We start from the raw sequence: 18,424 nt of genomic DNA, 5'->3' as shown, positions 1-18,424 counted from the left end.
TAGCAGATGGGCCCTGAGAGTTAAAGTGGCACCCGATCTTTTGTGCTTTGTAAGGGAGGTGAACTTTATTCTGAAGGTGAGAGGGAGTCATTGAAAAGTTTTAAGCCATGGGCCCAGCCGGGCTTGGCTCAGCGGTTGAGTGTTGACCTAGGATCCAGGTGATCGGGGTTCAATTCCCGGTCAGGGCACATGCCCGGGTTGTGGGCTCGATCCCTAGTTGGGGGCCGTGCAGGATGCAGCCAACCAATGACTCTCTCATCATTGATGTTTCAATCTCTCTCTCTCTCTCCCTCTCCTTTCCTCTCTCTGAAATCAATAAAGATTTTTTTTTTTTTTAAAAAGAAGAGTTTTAAGCCATGGAATAACATGATCATATTTCTACATAAATGTCTTACAAGATAGACTGTAACAAGATACCACGGAAGTACAGGACAGCATTGTATGAAGGGAGAGTATCTGGGGAGATGAGAGAAGGCTTCATGGATTTCAACTGGGTGTGAAGACTGCATGAGACTTTGATAAATTGATGTGGAGGACCGGGATAGGGAATGAGATTCTACACAAAGGGAGTAGCTTAAACAAAAGCTCAGAGATAGGAGGTTTACAGGATTTACTTGGGGAACCTGAGTAGATCTGTAGCTAGAGCTATGAAGTGTTTATAATATGAGTAAAATCAGAAAAGCCTGAACTTTCGAGGGCCTGGAATGCCTGGCTAAGAAGTTTTTGCTTTATTTTTGCCTGGGAACAGCCACTTTTCAATATGTATGTTAGGCTAACTGACAGCACTGGTTAGGGTGACCTAAAGTGACAAGTATATGGATGCGGGAAAACCAGTCTGAAAGCCATGGGTAAAGCACAGGTGAGAACATATGAGGACTGACAATTACTGTCTAGGGAATAACCCTGGGTTCTCGTTTTGGCTGTTTTTAATTTATCGTTTGTCCTTAGGCAAGTCCCTTGCCCACCATGGCTAGGCTTCAGTGTCTGATCTGTAAAATGAGAATAGATTATCTCTGAAGTTTCTTTTAGCATTAAAGTTCTTAGATTTTTGTTGGAGTTAACTACCTTCGAAGAAATTCCCTTGTACTCAGCAGAGGTAGGATAATGAAGTCTCAGAAGAGTGAGGGGGACTCATGAGGATTAGGAGGAGGGTATCTGGTACCTGTAGGGCCCCTAAGCTAAAACATATGCCTACCTGAGTTCTAGCTCTTGACTGAGGGTTTTGAGCCTGCTGCTTAGAAATATGGAATATATTGCCTGGCAGCTTTAGAATTAGTACTCTTTCTGCACAAGTAAAATATATATGAATATTTATTATGAGGAGTGCAGAAGAGAAAGTGGACTATGTCTGGATTGTGGGCTTAGAACAGGAAAATACAGAAGGAAAGAATTCAACACCCAAAAGGAAGAGGGGCAAGGAGGTTATTTTTCAGTGTTATGTTTATGTTATTTTTTAACATAAAATGTACAGTAGGACCCTGGCTGGGTGGCTCGGTTGGTTGAGCATTGTCCTGTGCACCAAAGGGTCGCTGATTCCATTCCTGGTCAGGGCACATGCCCAGGTTGAGGGTTCTGTCCCCAGTCAGGGTATGTATGGATGGGAGACATCCAATCAATATTTCTCTCTCACATCGATGCTTCTCTCTCTCTCCCCCTCCCTCCCTCCCTCCCTCCCTCCCTCCCTCCCTCCCTCCCTCCCTCCCTCCCTCCCTCCCTCCCTCCCTCCCTCCCTCCCTTTTTCTCCCTCCCTCCACCTCTCCCTTCCTCTCTAAAAACACACACAATAAAAACATATTTTTTAAAAAAGTGCACAATAGGAATATGGATTTTCATAATGTGTGCAGATGAAATTAAAGGTAGAATAAGCTCGAAGAGGAATTTGTAAGTGGTAATTATCTGTTAATCACTCTTCCTTGGAGAACAAAGAAGGCTTTGCAGTTTCACTAGACCTGTGCTTTTAGGCATCCCCTGTGGATGTTATCAGCTGGTCTGGGCCTTGCTCCTAGAAATCTAAGGACTTATATGTGTGCACAGTCTCGCAGTAGAGACTGGGGCCTCAGTTCCTCACAGCACCTGGGGAAGGAAAGGACTTAGCCAAGATCACTGTGCCATCCAGACACAGGAATTCTGAACAGGCCTTCTGTTGTCTGGAGATTAAAGAGAAACAAGAACATTGGGAAACAAGTATTTTTTTAATAGTCTAATTTTCAGCAAAGTCATCTGTGTATTGTCAAGAGGACAATGGCCTTTTGAACTATTTGCTGCAAGAACTTCATTTATAAAAGGCCCGAGTCAGAGCCGTTTGTCACTGAGGAGTAATGACAACCTGTCTGGTCAGGACTCAGACAGCAGTCTGTAGGTGTATTTTTCATTCCTTTAAATTATGGCCTCTCTCCCTGGCAGTTAATCCCAGGCATTTAGCAGGAGTTGCTGCTGTGTTTCTCCCTTGTCCCAGAGATGTATTTTCTTGTATTCAGCATTTGTCTTAGATGCTTGATTGTTTGAAGGCATTTTTCCCTTATAAAATCTTTTACAAGAAAATCTTATTTCCCCCCCTCTCTTTCCCAAATACCCCTCTGAGAGTTAATCAGAGATGCATAGAGTTCAACAACTGGGAAAGCCATTAATGACTCAGCCAGCATCTATCCTGCTGGCTTAAAGGCAGCTTCTAGCTTCTGGCTGAGGAAATTGATGAGGATTTCTCTGGTGTTTCCCTGTGAGAAAGAGGCCTCCTGTGGGGGAGGAGCAGTACCAGCATACCTGTACACTCTGGTCTTCACCATTTTTGTTTGCTTTTTTAAGCCCCCCCCTTGAAAAGGGCATGAGCTATGTTAGGCCCCAGTATTTAGCACCTTCCTCTATCCCTAAGATAAACTCTCTCTGGCCCTTCCTTTTTGCACTGTTCATCTATAAAACATCTTCCAGTTCACTCGTACTGTCTCTACCTGACCAGTTTCACTGCCTCCATCTCATGGAGCCATGCTCCCTGTTGATCTTGTACCAGCACTAAAGTGAGCGGCAGAGTCTGTAGTTTTCTATAAACAACATTATTTTAAGTACTTTTCGTTCCTTTGCTCTTTTCTTGGAACTTTTACCAATCTTCCTTTCCATTCCTTCTGAACCACCTCCACCCCCCACTGCAAATATCCTACGTGTTGAAATTTGTTTCCCCATCTCAACTCCTTATTACTTCTGAATCTTCTTTCTAGACTGGAGAACCTAGAATCGTTAGTTGCCCTTTTCACCTCTAGTTTATTTGAACCTTTGCCTTTAGTCAGGGATTTTTGTGTGCCGGCACTAAAACCCAGCACCTTTTACCCTCTTCTTGCCTAATTTGTTCTTTGGTTGGACATTCTGACCTTTGCCACCTTACCCATTTCTGTTTTCAAGGTTTCTTCTGGTCAGTAAATGTTTGAGCTGTTTTTGTTACGGGCTGTTTTCTCCTAGATGTCTTTGTATTTCTCCCATAGGCAACATCTCATTTGTGTGTTCACCGTGCTTCACATTTTCCACATCATTCTGGGTCCCATTCTGTCACTTCTCCTTTGCTAGTGTTCTCAACACTGTCAATTTGAAGTCATTTCTGCATTTTATTGAGATGCCATTTAGTTGCTTCTCTTCCATCATTAGTTAGGACGTTAAACTGAGGACCAGCAAATACATCTCCACTCACTTAATATATTACCTCTTGTTTTATTTTTTGTTTATTGATTTTAGAGAGAGAGAGAGAAACATTGATTTGTTCCACTTATTTATGCATTTATTGACTGCCAGGGCAGTCCCTCCCGTTTTTTAATGGAGGGAGAAGCTGAATCAGAAAGAAGTTGGTTGTTTTTATATTTTAATAACAGTGAGAGATTTGGCTTGTGAATTATGTCATAGGATCCCAAAATTTCCCCCCAGCTCTGGTGTTTATCCATTTTTCTAAGTTGTCTTCTAGTGTCCTTTTGCCAAGCTCTGTGTCGTGATGGGCACTGGCTTCTCCTTTCTGCCCTTCAGCTCTGCTAATACCAAATAGAGTACTGTTTGTTGTCCAGAGGGAGAGGACCCTTTGGGCCTTGCAGAAGTAAACTGGCAGCTCCACAATGTGATTCTGGAAAGGCCAGCTCTCTCATAGCTATAGAATAAAGTAATGGATTTGTCCCATGATGCTTCTTTAACAAAGGTTTTCAACCTTTTTAAGGCTTAGGACCCTTTTTAACTTCAGTATTATTTTCTAACTCCTCTCATGATAATTAGTTACACTTTTAGTGGCCATTAATAAATAAATTGTGCTATTATGAAAACATGAATTCACCTCTATTTTTAAACAACTTGACTCTACATATATTTGAAAAATAGTCATATGCTTAACTTGAGAGCTGTCTTATTTGTTTGATATTCAGGTACTCCTGTGTCCATGTGGCTACCAAGACCTTATAATAATTTGTGGGCTCCCCACAATTCAGTCTCTGTTGGTTGGGAATTTATGATCTCATTGTTCTTTTTAATCCCCTTTTAAATTTTCATATATATATGTATGTGTATATATATTTATATATATATATATGGTCTTATCTCTCTCCTTGCCTCTTCCTTCATCTGTAGAATTTCAAGTCAAAGGAATATATGTTAGGGAAAACAACAGTGTGTTTTCTCTTTTGGGAAAATAAAAACCAAGTACTGACTTTAAATGGTTCATCTTCCAATATCCCTGGTATTGATTTGTTTTTAAATACTTAGCATCCAATTCTGGCAAGTTATAAAAACCTTCCTAGGCTTTTATTTCTGGCTGTAAAGCTCCCAGTGGTCCATTTGAAAGCCAAAGTGTTGTCTTAATTTTGGTTCCAGGGCCAGCTTGAAGATTTTCTTACTAAATTGAAGATAATCCAAGGGTAGAATTAAGAAATATCCCAGATCAGGCTCTCAGAGGTTCATTTATTTTGTGGAGTTTGGTTAAGCGGCTAATTAACGGCTCTGGCCAGCCAGTGCCCTTTGGCTTATTGTTCCTTTGATGCATTGGAAGCTAAGCCACGTGAAGTCTCTGCCCTCTGTCTTCTTGTAGGAAGCAGTGAAGTGTAGTGCAACGAGCAAGAGCTTCAGAGTCATTTAGATCTTCCTTGAATCCTGCCTCAGCCACTTACTGGTTGTGTAACCTTGGGCATTTGCCTCTCTGTTCCTTAGTTTTATCTGTAAAACAGCTAATAATACCTCAGGGGATAGCTGGAAGTATTAAATGGGATAACATATTCACTGTTGCATTAGAACTTAGTAGATATTTAGTAAATGGTGGTTATTATAGGCTGTAAAGAAAATATGTAGCCCAGCCGGCATGACTCAGCGGTTGAGCATCGACCTATGATCCAGGCCATCTTGGTACGATTCTGGGTCATCATTGATGGTTCTCTCTCTCCCTCACTCTCTCTTAAATCAATAAAGACATATTTTTTTAAAGAAGAAAAAGAAAATACCCAGACATTTTTCTTTTTACTCAACTGACCTGACTTATATTTGCATTGTCTAATATTCTTTGTCATTGTCAAGTTTTCAGTCTCTAAAACAAAGGACTACTTAGTGTCTTTCTTTCACTTATCAATGATTTTTCCACACCAAGGACCTAAACAGATTCATTGAAAGATAACCATTTGCTGGATGAAATTGATGAGGAAATGTTTCTTCCTTTAAGATCCCCAAAAGCCAAAGTTTATCTTTCAATTTAGAAAAAAGTATCCATTCCAGATCCCTTAGAAGATCTAAACCTGGCTTCAATTTCAGAAGCAGCAGAGTTCAGAGTCCACATTAACTCAAGAAAAAATCTTCCTTCTTTCTGAACTATTAGTAAATGCTCATGAATCTTTTAGTTGAGCTACTCCAGAAATACAGTATATGAATGTGCCACCCCAATAGTAAGCAAACTGATTCCTCTGGGGTCTTCACCTCAGTGTAGGAACTTAGTTTGGGGGATGTTTGTCATTTGGGCTTGTGGCTGATTCCTGCTTTAGTGACTCTCTTATGTGCAGTCTTTTTGTTTTCTCCAGGGACAATGGTGACAGATCCAGGCACCGAGCTCCGCGCAATGCCCGGATGTCTGCACCTTCGCTTGGACGCTTTGTACCAAGGTAAGAACTGGATAGTCAGCCTTTATGAGAGACTTTTATGAGGGAGCCTTTATGAAAGCCTGGGATTTAGTTTTTAAACCTACATTTTGGTCTTTGGATTGTCCATACCTAGAATTATTTCCTAGTGAGCCTACGATCTAGCCCTACCACCTAAAGACTTGACAGGAGATGATTGACCGCAGTAAAAATAGAATAGTGGTATTGGGAGCATCCTGTTCAAGAATAGAAGCCCTGGGAAACTTTAGAAGAAAGATCAAGAAGGACGTACAAATCTGTGAACGTACAAATCCTAGGAATTTTTACTCTGGGCTTCTGTGGATTTCTAGGCCTAGTGGATCCCTTAGCCTTAATTCTTGAGGGTAAGCTCATAGTATGTCTCCCTTGTTTTATGGTTGTCTTTAGTAGGCTTTTCACACGTGATTCCTTCTTGTAGGCGTTTCTTGCTGCCTGAGTATTTGCCTTACGCTGGGATTTTTCATGAACGTGGACAGCCTGGCTTGGCTACTCACTCTTCTGTTAACAGGGTCCTGGCAGGTAAGGAAATGTTTCTTTGGATTATGAAAATGTGAACGGGCAGGGAGCCAGATAAAGCTTTCCCCTTTGTTACTTGTACTGATGTGGCGGCGTCTTGCCATCTGGCTGAAAACTCTGTTTTGAGGTCTTGTGCTCGGTTCCGTACTTCAAGGCAGGAAACTGCAAGATTGAAGAAAGCCATTTCTCTTGTACATTCCTACTTCCTGCAAACATCTTTAAAAAACATTTTTTTTCTTTTTTGTTTAAACTCTTTTTTTTCTTAATCCAGCAATTGGATTCTGGCTATTGAATGATAAAGGTGTCTTGTTCATGTTTCAGTTGGTGAGATACTCATGAGCCAGATCCTGTGATTTAATTAGGAGCCTAATGCATACCTCTCCTACCCTTTGCTACTGGCAGCATGTAGCATTTCCTGGTGCTGTAGAATCTTCCAAGGAAGGAGGAGAAGAGACCCATAGAGCTGGCTTAGAAATCTCCACAGAACAGAAATGGACTGGACAAGCCCTGCTGAGGCAGTTTTATGGTTGCTGAATAGCTTAGTGACCATGGACTAAGATGCATGATGCAACTGGGATCTGGGACATAGTGTGTGCTGCTGTTTCTCTAAATCTCTAAAGAAGGAAACAAAGCAGAATTCTGTTTTTTTGCTGACAAAGGTTATTTCTCCATCACACTCTTTTCCTCCCTTCACCTCATGTCCACTGCCAACTTGTAAATTTATGTATGTGAAGGCATAAAAGGTATAAAATCGTCATGCCCTGGCTGGTGTGGCTCGGTTGAGTGTCATCCCATGCACTGAGAGGTCGCCAGTTCGATTCCCCATTTGGGCACATGCCCTGGTTGTGGGCTCGATCCCCAGTGGGGGCGTGCAGGAGGCAGCTGATGAATGACTCTCTCGCTCCTCCTTTCCCTTCCTCTCTCTCTCAAATCAATTAAAACATATTTCTAAAAAATCAAGTCATATTTAAATATGTCTTTATTGTTTTAAGTGTATCTTTCATAAGCAATGCTTATGTTTTGGAATATCTGGGCCATGTGATGGCTAAAGGGTTAAAGGTAGGGATCTATGTGAGGCAGTAGGACTGTCAGGTGGGAGAATGTGATTTCTAACCTAGCTGCTATGACAGCTGGAAGACATGGGATCTGGCCTCCTGAGTAGGAGTATCCTTGACCCAATGTCAAAGCCTAGAATTCCCAGAAACCTTGGTGCTTTCTGTCAGACACAGGACTTTGTAGGCCTGGGCTTGCCCAGGGAGGAGACTACACCATGGTCTCCCGACAACCTCATCTGAGGAGGCTTCTGGCCCGAGTTGGTGAACAGACCCCAGGCTTGATGCTTCTCCTTGCTTGGCACTTCCTTGTGACTTGGCTGGTAGCATGTGGCAGCTCCTCGTGGCAGATAATCACTTGCTGCCAGGCAGTACTACAGAGCTCTTCTCCACCCTGCTTTCTTCCAGACATCTGCCTCTACCACCCCACACAGCACCTCCTGCTCCTCTGCTGCTGGAGAAATCTCTGTTTCCTGGCATTTAGCATTTTTGGAACAGCTGTATGTTGTTTTTTTCCTCCTTTGATTTAATAGCTCTACCTTCATTTTCTGTTCCCCACTTTATGCCCAGAGGCCTGACCCCAAATGACCCAATTTCACTTATGGATAAGTTGAATATCGGGGTTGTGTTCCAGCAGGCAGTTGTTTACCGACATGAAATCTACTGAGAAAAATTCTCTAACAAGGATACAAAGTGTCATGAGGGGAAGGAAATCTAGACTCTTAAGTATCTTACTCTTAAGTTAGATTAGCAGATGTTTTCCATTCATAATTAAACCAGTTTCTCCCATTTTCTCAAGATACATGTTACAGAGTACCCATTGGTCTTTTTTTAAAGCTTCATTATTTGTAGACATTTGGATGTCCCTCCATAATCTATTGACAATTGTCTGTCTTTTTGCTTCTATTGAGGAAAGTCCAATAATAGTAATAACAACAGCAACCAAAGAAAGCCTGACATTTCTTGAGCTCTTGCTATATACACTAGGGAGTGTTTTAAGTGTTTTTCCCAGTCATATTTCATTTCTTTCTCACAGTAATCCTATGAGATGGGTACTGTTATCTAACAGTGAAGGAAACTAAAGCCTAGAAGGTTAACTTGCCCAGAGTAATGCAGCTAGAAGTAGAGGAGCCAGAACTGAACCAAGCAGTGGGACTCCAGAGCTTCCTAGTCTGCCTCCCCACAGTTATTTTAAAGGACAGAGCATCAAAATAGCATTCTTTTTCCAGGATCTTACTCTGGAAGAGAGAAAGCGCTCCCTAGGAACTTGGCTGGTCTTCAGGGTTTTTCTTACTCGTTTTAGTTCCTCTACACAGGTATACATACCTTGGAGATACTGTGGTTTTGGTTTCAGACCACCTTAATAAAGTGAGTTGTAATCTTTCTGCTGATAGAGGGCCATGCCTTCAATTTGTAAAAAAAAAAAAAAGCAACATCTGTGACGCACAGTAAAGCTAACCACAATAAAACGAAGTATGCCTGTATTTTAAGTGGCTTCTACACATAGCTTTTCATGACACAGGTGCTTGCTGAGGAAAACCTTATTATGTAACAACATTTTCCCCGAGCCTTTGTGCTCTCCTGGACACAGATGTTTTGCATTTTATTAAACTTACTTGTGATCATGTAATATCGCTGATGTCATAATGGCTTTTGAAGCAAAAAGACAAATTGTCCTTTTAGCAGTAAGCACTCTCAAGTTTCCTGGAAAGGTACTTTCCTCCTGTATGATTAGAATGAGGTTGTGATGGTCTCAAAATAATTACACTCAACAGATACTTGTTCTGCAGCCATGTCCAGGCACTGTTCTAGGCTACCAGAGTGAATAAATAAGATGGACATGATCCCTGCCCTCCTGGAGCTCAAAGTCTAGGTGGTTGGCTGTACCTCAGTCTTGCTCTTTGCTTCTTAGCTCCAAACATTAAGCAAAACTTTGTATGGTGAGTGGCTTTCTACAGGGGTGAAGCATGGACATTTGGCAGACTTCCAGGACAAAAGCATATACACACCTGAAGTTTTAGGAGGCATGACCAGTACTATGGTGGCAAATGAGTCTCTAGTGGGCCCTAGCCAAAGCCATTCACAATCAGCAAAAATGGATTTGCAGAAAATTTAGATCCATCCTGCCCACTTCCTCACACAAGAGCCTGAGAGTTATAATAGAAAACAAACTACTACAGAGAAGAGTTTTGATGTTAATGCTCATCTCTCCCACCTATCTTGATCCATTCCCCTTAATTCTGTGGGTTCCTGGTGGCCTCCAGTACCCATCAACCCACGTCATTTCCCTTCTTCAGCAACGTAAATTCTGAACCTGTACTTAAAGAAATATAAATACACTTAAAGCTACTGCAACTCAACCAGGGGTATTTTTTGGGAAACACGCACAAGTCTGAGGAGCTCCCCCTGCTGACTTTTTAGTAGACAGCTCTAGCTCTGCTATAACAGCGACTGATTATAAAGAAGGAAGTGAGTTAATGACTGCCTACTATGAGCCAGGTACTGTCCTAAGTGGTTTCCCATACATTGTCTCCTTTAATCATTGTAACAACCCTGTGAAGTAGGTGGTACGTTTTCCTTCTGCAGGGAAGAACACCCAAGGTTCAGAGAACTTGTCACACACAGTGTAACACAGTAAGAGGTAGTAGTCCTGGAACTTTAAACCAGGCTGGTCTGCCTGTCTTATTGGTCTGTTATGTCTTCTCTGTTGTGTTTTGCCTGAGTTCAAGGAGGGAGTATCTGCCAACATGTTCTTAAGCTTATAATATTTTTCTGCATGTTTGAGGCTCATAAAACTGAAGTGAGAAGCCCTGGCATTTGACAAATTCCTGGTAATTACTGGAAGAGCAAAAGTCTTCTGAGGGATTGGGACTTGGGCAATTTAGGGTATTAGTTATCTGGCCTGCCTAATCTTTTTGACTTTCATCCTAATGAGCATCTGCTCCCAGCAGATGGTTGGCCTGATGTACTTAATTTAGTATTTTGATTAAAACCAATGGGAAGTGTCAGGATTTTCTTGCTCTTAGCCACAGGTCACTGGGGCCTGGTCAAGTGTCCTGGGCTAGCAGTGGCTTAGAAATTAATCTAATTTCTCTTAAGACTTATTTTTTGACCCAGTAGACAGCACAAATTCTGAACCTGTACTTAAAGAGGTATAAATACATTTAAAGCTATACAACTCTACCAAGTATATTTTAGGAGTGTTTAGGAGTATGTTCTTCAATTTTCACATATTTGTGAATTTCTTGAATTTCCTTCTGTTGTTGATTTCTTATGTATTTTCATTGTCCAGGCATCCTTCTGTTTTTTGCCTGTGTGAGTAATACAGAGCTACCACTTTTGCAAGAATTTACCTTGCCTTGTTAACTTTATTTTTGGATGTCTTTTGCCCTTCTCATCTCTTTTAAAAATACCAATTCTCTCTTGGATGTTCCCCACTTGCCTGGTACTTTAGGAAATTACTTTTAGGAGCCCTGTCTAGTCTAGTTTGGCCAACTAAGTGAGCATCAGAGCCTTGGGCTTGCCAACTTTTAGGAATTATCCTGATTCTTCAACTTGATGTCATAAGTCTCTAATACTAAACAAATTCCTTAATTAGTATATACTAGATCTTCACTTGAACTGGTAGATCTGGGAGAGATGAATAGTAGAGAACACAGTTAAAGGGCATCATGGTGTACTTAAATGAGTATGAACAGAAATGAATAATAATTCTGGTGTTGGACTCTTTATCTGTGTGCTCTGTACCTCTCTTTTATCCAGTAGCCAGGCAAATAAAGTGAGTGGCACATTCTAACTCAACATCAATTAAGATGGCTGTTTATAAATCCCAGATAAATGGACAATTAGTGGTGGTGGTACTAGCTAGTGCTGCTTTAATAATTAACCCAATTACCTTTCATTCTGCTCCAGTGATGAAAGTGAAGGCGATAAGGGGGCTGGCTTGGTTGCCTGGGAAACAGAGAAGTAAATGCAGCACTCCTCCCAGAGAACCCATCCTTCCCAGATGCCTTACAGTACTCAGGGCCTTTTACCTATTTGGTGTCACTGGAGCATCCATGTCCTCTCTACCCAAACCCTTTACTACATCTCCATATACCATATACTACACACTGCTTGCTAGTGAGAGGGGTGCTTATTGGGAACCTGAGGCCCAGTTTCTAAGCTTAATTAAGCCTGTGCTGCTGTGGCCTTGTCACTGAACATTTCTGTTCCTTTTGTATTATGTGACTAAGTTTTTCTGTGCCTCTGTCTGTGCTGCCCTCCCCCCTTCCCCCCCCCCCCGAAATTTCCTCCCATGGAATCTTTACACCTGTACCCTTTCTGTACTGTCACTTTGAAATGTATGTAACACTTTTTAAATGCTTAGCATTTTCCAGGGCACTTGGGTCTTATAAAAGAATTAAATGGCTCTGCCCTTGGGGAGTTTACAGTCTAGCCAGGGAGTGGCCTGCTTTCTATGTTTTGTTTTGGCCCTGCCACTAAAAATTTAATAATTCCCCTGAGACTTTAATTGCCAATCCTGATAGATTAGCTAAGAGGGTGCAGCTCAAACCTAGGCTTGGACCAAGAATTTATGTTTTTCAATACAGTTTGAAGGAACTCTGAATGTGTCCCCATTTCATCTTTCAGTGGTTCTGTGAGGATGAGGGAGTGGAACTCGAGGAGGACAGCTGCCATTTGCAGTATAGCAAAGAGTTTGGGCTCTGGAGCCAGACTGTCTAGGTTCAGATAGTCACTCTGCTACTTCCTAGCAATGTAATCTTGGTTAATTTATTTTACCTTTTTGGAGATTCAGGTTTTTTCATCTGTAAAATGGGCATAAAAATAATTTTTAGCTCATAGGATTTTTTTTTGTTGTTGTTTTTAAACATATCTTTATTGATTTCAGAGAGGAAGGGAGAGGGAGAGAGAGAGAGAAACATCAGTGATGAGAGAGTCATTGATCTGCTGCCTTCTGCATGCCCTGACTGGGAATCGAGCCCGGAACCCAGGCATGTGCCTTGACCGGGAATCGAACTGCAACCTCCTGGATCCTAGGTCGATGCTCAACCACTGAGCCATGCCCAGCAGGGCTCATAGGATTGTTTTGAGGGTTAAATGAATTAATATATGTGAAACACTTAGAACAGTATTTTTTGGTACACAAAGTGTTCAATTGATGTTAGCTATTATTGTTTTATGATTTTTATTATAACTTTTGGGGGCCAGTATGAGAACTATACTGGTCCCCTCACTAATTATAAACTTACTGATATCTCACTGTTTGCCTTCTTCCCCAGTGGTGCTCCTCTTAGGTCCCAAGTAGGGCTTTCTCCCCTTTGCTATGGTCAGTGAGTTGAAAAAAACTGGGAGCTTGTGCTCTCTGACACCAACAGATTACCTGAAGGTTCCTGTGTTGATAGTTAGACAAGCCAATATGTCCTCTGTTGCTTATGTGTTGCCCAAGGTGGGAAGAGTAGAGGAGTCACAAAGTTTGCATTTGAAAACCCCTTTTCTGTCCCACGTCAGAACCCATGCTGATGAAATAAGCATCTACTCAGCAGAACTACTGCAGCTAAGTAACCATGGCAACATGGGATTCTCAAAGTGTAGTTTCTAGACCAATAGCATCAGCATCACTTGGGAACTTGTTACAACTGCAATTTTTGGCCCCTACCCCATACCTACTGAGTCAAGAACTCTGGATGTGGGGCCCAGGACTTTGTGTTGTAAAGAGTCTTCTAAGTGATCCTGGTGCACTTTAAAATTTGAGTACCACTGGTCTAGATGAATTCATTAAGCTAAGCACAGAGACAGAGGAACGGGAAGAGAAGACTTGGTAGCATATTAGAGGCTGTGCATGACAGGATTCCAAGATGTGTTCATGTTGGTGAGTCCTGTTGTATACTCTTCATGATCTGGAGTTATTAGTAAAGGGGAAAATAATACGCATTTACTGAGCTTCTGTTGTTTTCATGGTTTATGTTAGGAATATGATAATACCCAAATGAACAAGACATAATCTATGTTCCCCATAAGCTTACCATCTCCTGAGCAAACCCATTGTGCTTATAAACAGCTGTAGGACATTGGGTATTGTGCTAAATGGTAAAGTAAAAGTACAAACACAAAGCTGGCTGTGAGAGCTCAGAAGTCCATTAAGCTTTCATGCTAGGTAAACAGATTCTTGTCAGCTCTTCTAGGAGTTTCATTCCTAGGAGAAACTGACCTATAACCTTCTTTCTAACTTCATAACCAGTTTCCTACCTGTTCCCCTTCTTCTTCCTGAAAAAGGAATGTAACCGTCAGCATGTTTGTATGAGACCCCTTGTACCTTGTTTTCTGTACTCTGGGCTTCCCTATGCCTAGAGTGATCTCAAAGCTTATTAAGTCCTGTGGTTGTGTCCTTCTTAGAAATACTGCTCGTTTCAAAGACGCCAGCTGACGGTGCTCTCTAATCTGAAAGCACCCACTGTAATGCCAGAGCCCTTATACCTCTCTCTACTTAGGTTATGCTTAGTATGTGCTTTGACATACTTTGCAACCTTCAGAACAAATGATACAACAAAACAGAAATCTACAGAGGAGATATGAGGAAAGAAAAAGCCAATTGTGAGGTCAAAGCCCATTTTTTTCCAGTGGAGGCAGCAGCCCATCTCCACATACTTTAAATTAGAAATCTACAGACTTTGGGATGGCTTGCTGCCTATCTACTGCATCGGTTTTTACCTATGTGAGCGGTAGGAAGTGAACCCTCCACCCCCTTCTTTTTAAAATTCTGAGCTCACATTAACTTGTCTTACTTACTCCTTCCCTTTTCATGTCCTCAAGCAGCCTCATTTATTCTAAACGGGCTGGAAATGCCATGGGAGCTGGCAGACAGCACCTCTCACCCTCTCTACCAAAGTAGAGCCAACCTGTGGGTGTTAATTTCCTTTCTTTAACACCTGCTGATCCACAAGGCCAGCTCTTCCCAGGGTCCTTGTGCCACTCAGCTGGAAACCAAGAGCAAGCATGAGTATCTTGGTATAAGCCATGATGTGGAAAGAGGCACCTGCAGGTGGTGACCAGGGACCTCTTGGAGTATTGAGATTCCATGGGGTGTTCTTGTGGCCAGGAGTTGAGTGTCATCCAGAGCCAAATATCCTGTAAACATATGATAGGGCTACTGAGATGAGTCCCTGGATTTATTGTAAGCCCAGCTCACTGCAGCTGTGTGCCATGCCATCTTAAGCTGTGAAGCTGTGTTCTTTGGGGCTGTCTAGCAAACAAATTCATGATTTTTACTCTTGTGGCTCATAAGCTTAAAAATACTTCTTTCTAAACAATTAAACTGGTCTAGGCTACAAAGGAATAGAAGAAAAGCTGGACAGGAGGTAAAAGGTTGAAATTTCCAGTGGGAACAAGGGTTATTATTCAGGGAGGTAGGGTGTAGTGTGCACATATGCCTATGTGAGGAAAATAAATCACTTATTTTCATACATAAATCTGGCTAGAAAGATGAATTTTCTCCAGAATCTGCCATATTGCCAATGGCTACTTTTGGTAATACTTGCTGATCTTCCCAACAGCAAGATTTTACAAATCTCTATTCTAGTTTCCCGTGGACTAGTAACACAAATGAAAAGACTGATGTGGAAATATCCACAGTCACTCCTGCTTATTAGAGTGAAGTTTTACCTAAGCAAGTAGCTCAGAGACTGTGACAGTTCTATAGCAGCATTTGACATTATCCAGAACACTGCTCCTCATGCTGCACTGGTAAAAACGATTATAGAAAGAAAGATCATGGTAACTCAAGCTTAGATTTGACCATGAACTACTGTTAGATCACATTTGCAAAGTGCAGTGGCTAAGGAATATAGTGCTTCTAATGTGCTAAACAAACAAAACAAACCCAAAACCCAAGAGTTCTTACTGTGTGCCAAATACTGTTCTAACCATGTCTCACATATTGTTCACTTAATCTTCACAACATTCCAGTGATGTCCTGTTACACATTTTTGCAAATGAGGAAACAGGCATAAGAGATGAAATAATTTGCCCAAGACCACAGCTACTACTTGACAGAATAAGGAACTCAACTCAAGCAGTCTAGCTTTAAACTGGTACTTTTCAAGCAGAACCATCATGGGATGTGGGTGATCCCTTACTGGTAGAAGAGGCTGAAATGTAAACTCTGGCTTTACTTTAAGAAAAGCAAAAATAATTTGTTCAGCTCACAAGACTGCTGCTGGGGAGGGGGCTACAAATTCTCTTATATTCTTGTTGCAGCTTCTTTCCCCTACAAAGAGAGCCCTGTAGAAGAATTACGTTCCCAAACAATGAATCCTGAAGAGGTAATTACACTGTTGCCATCCCATTGGGAAGAAGGCTGGGGCGGTGATTACATTCCAAACAAAGCTGTTGGGGTATAATTGCACTGTGCTGTTCTGATCAGTCTGGGAAGACAGGCCTCTGGTCTCCATCCTCATTTGCTTTTTGAGATAGAATCCAAATAGCATTGAATTAATAGGCAAGACCCAGGCACAGGGAAGTCAGCCAAAAGCGCCAACAGAACATTAACTGGCTATTGGCATTTTCCTTCTCCTGAAGTTTTCCAGACCTTTAAGTACCAGCAGATTTGAGGGAGAGCCCATTTGAGAAAGTGTATTTAGCTAATGAAGGGTTAGAGACCCTTGCTTATAGGCTGTCCTCCAAAGCCTTCGTTGGTCTTTATGCATAGAGGAGAGGTGGTTGGGTGGCAGTGAAATTTCTCTCTTCCATCAGCAACTTTTGCTTTATCAAAAGATGGGCCCTCCTTCAAATCTTTCCCTAAAACTTCTAGCATATATATATATATTTCATGTATGTAGCTTCCAGTCCTGGATCAAAAACGAAGTCCCTCTATGGTTCTATTGAAATAATAAGGCTGACTTTTGTTAAATTTCAGCAATAATCTCTAGATCTGGACTGGAAGAAGAAATAAAATTAAATTGTTTTGTTTTATGGTTCAGAGAGCAGAAAACTGCCAGTGGCCTCATTGAACTAGAGCAGAGAAGGGGAAAGGTCCATGTTATGAGGTTGAAGGTTGCACAGACCCCCTCAGAAGTGGTGTAGCCTTAGACATTCTGTCAGTTTTTGCTGCCTCAGAAAACATCCACAAATTCAGTGGCTTATAATAGCATTTATTTATTGTTTCTCACAATTCTATGGATCCAATGTACAGTTCATCTGATCTGGGGCAACTTGGCTGCTCTCTGTGTTCAGTTGATGGCTTGCCTGGGTGCGGGTGGTCTTGGTTAGAATAGAAGGCAGAAAAATGGACTGCCAAAGATCTCCACATACTGCTCTCTGGAACCTGTGACTATGTTACTTCATGTGGCAAAAGGAACTTTGTAGGTGTGATTAAGGCTACAGATTTTGAGGCTGGGAGATCATCCCAATTTATCTGGGTGGACTTTATCTAGGGGCTCAGTCTAATCACATGAGCCCCTAAAAGTGGAAGAGAAAGGCAGAAGGGTCAGTAAAAGAGATGCAATGATAGAAGATGGGAATGGCTCTCATATAATAGCCAACAAGGAATTGTGGACCTCAAACCTACAACTGTAAGCAGCTGAATTCTGCCAGCAACCCAGATAAGCAAGGAAACAGTCTCCCGTAGAGCCTCCAGAAAGGAACACAGCCCTGCTACCATCTTGATTTTTAACTTCTTGAGATCTGTGTTGGACTTCTGTTCTGCGGAACTGAATGCTAGTAAATTTGTTAAGCTACTAAGTTTGTGGTAACTTGTTTTGATAGTCCTAGAAAACTAACACCTATGTTTTCACGCACATACCTGGAGGTTGGCAGGCTGGTTGGCCTTGGTTGGAATGCCTTGTTTCTTTTCTGTTCACCAGGAAGCTAACTTGTGCTTCTCCACAGTGTCTTTGGGTTCCAAAGAGAAACAAGAGAGGTCAGGCCTCAATGCACAAGCACTTTTTGAGTCTCTGCTTATGTCATAACAAGTAGATTTCTGAGATCAGGGGTAGGTAGCCTGGTTGCTCACTCTAAACAAATTGCTTTTTTTTTTTTTTAAAGTACATTTTTATTGATTTCAGAGAGAGAAAGGGAGAGGGAGAGAGAGAAACATCAATGATGAGAGAGTCATTGATTGGCTGCCTCCTGCACACCCCCTACTGGGATCGAGCCCACACCCAGGCATGTGCCCTGACCAGGAATGAACTCTGACCTCCTGGTTCATGGGTCGACGCTCAACCACTGAGCCACGCCGCTCAAATTGCTTTTTAAAGTGCCCTTACATGAAAGGAAAGTTTCAGCATACCAAGGGATATAGATGTTTAGATTTGGAACGTTGGGGAAATAGCCTAGATCATTATTTGGATTATTCAGAGATACATGCATTTAGAAATTACATCCAGATAGGAAGCTGGATCCTGGTTTTCTACGCACAGTGTTTCAGAGAAACAACGTTTTCTCTTTTTCTGGGTGTTTTCTGGGATGTAGCCCTCTATTTCTGTGTGCTGGAGAGTAAAAAGATGTGCAAAAGAGCTCTGTGGGTGGTTGGGCCCCCTGGGGCCACAGGTATTTCTATGTAGGAGTAAGACTGACAGAATTAACTGTGCGAGCACTTACTAAATTGGCTGTAAGTGAACCTGTACCCATGGCATCATTTAAAATCCTCAGCTCCTGTAATAGCAGCAACTTGGAAGAAAATTTCCTGAAAGTTAACGCAGGGGGTCTTTGTGGCACGTTATGATTTCTTATGCCAATGGCTGGAAT

General features: G+C 41.8%; 1 protein-coding gene across 7 annotated transcripts in view; it reads left to right on the top strand.

Moving 5' to 3' along the window:
- AMBRA1 (autophagy and beclin 1 regulator 1) overlaps nt 1-18,424 on the top strand; it is a 146,891-nt gene that overhangs the window by 66,815 nt on the left and 61,652 nt on the right. For all 7 annotated transcript variants that reach the window (XM_081152910.1, XM_081152907.1, XM_081152909.1 and 4 more), the window contains 2 exons: nt 6,018-6,098; nt 6,532-6,632. In XM_081152910.1, coding sequence (XP_081009036.1) covers nt 6,018-6,098; nt 6,532-6,632 — 182 coding nt within the window. The remainder of the gene's footprint in view (nt 1-6,017; nt 6,099-6,531; nt 6,633-18,424) is intronic.

Source organism: Miniopterus schreibersii (assembly GCF_964146895.1).
Source record: "Miniopterus schreibersii genome assembly, chromosome: 12".
Lineage (NCBI taxonomy): Eukaryota > Metazoa > Chordata > Mammalia > Chiroptera > Miniopteridae > Miniopterus > Miniopterus schreibersii.
Note: the sequence above shows the minus strand (reverse complement) of the source record. Positions and strands in the feature narration are given on the sequence as shown.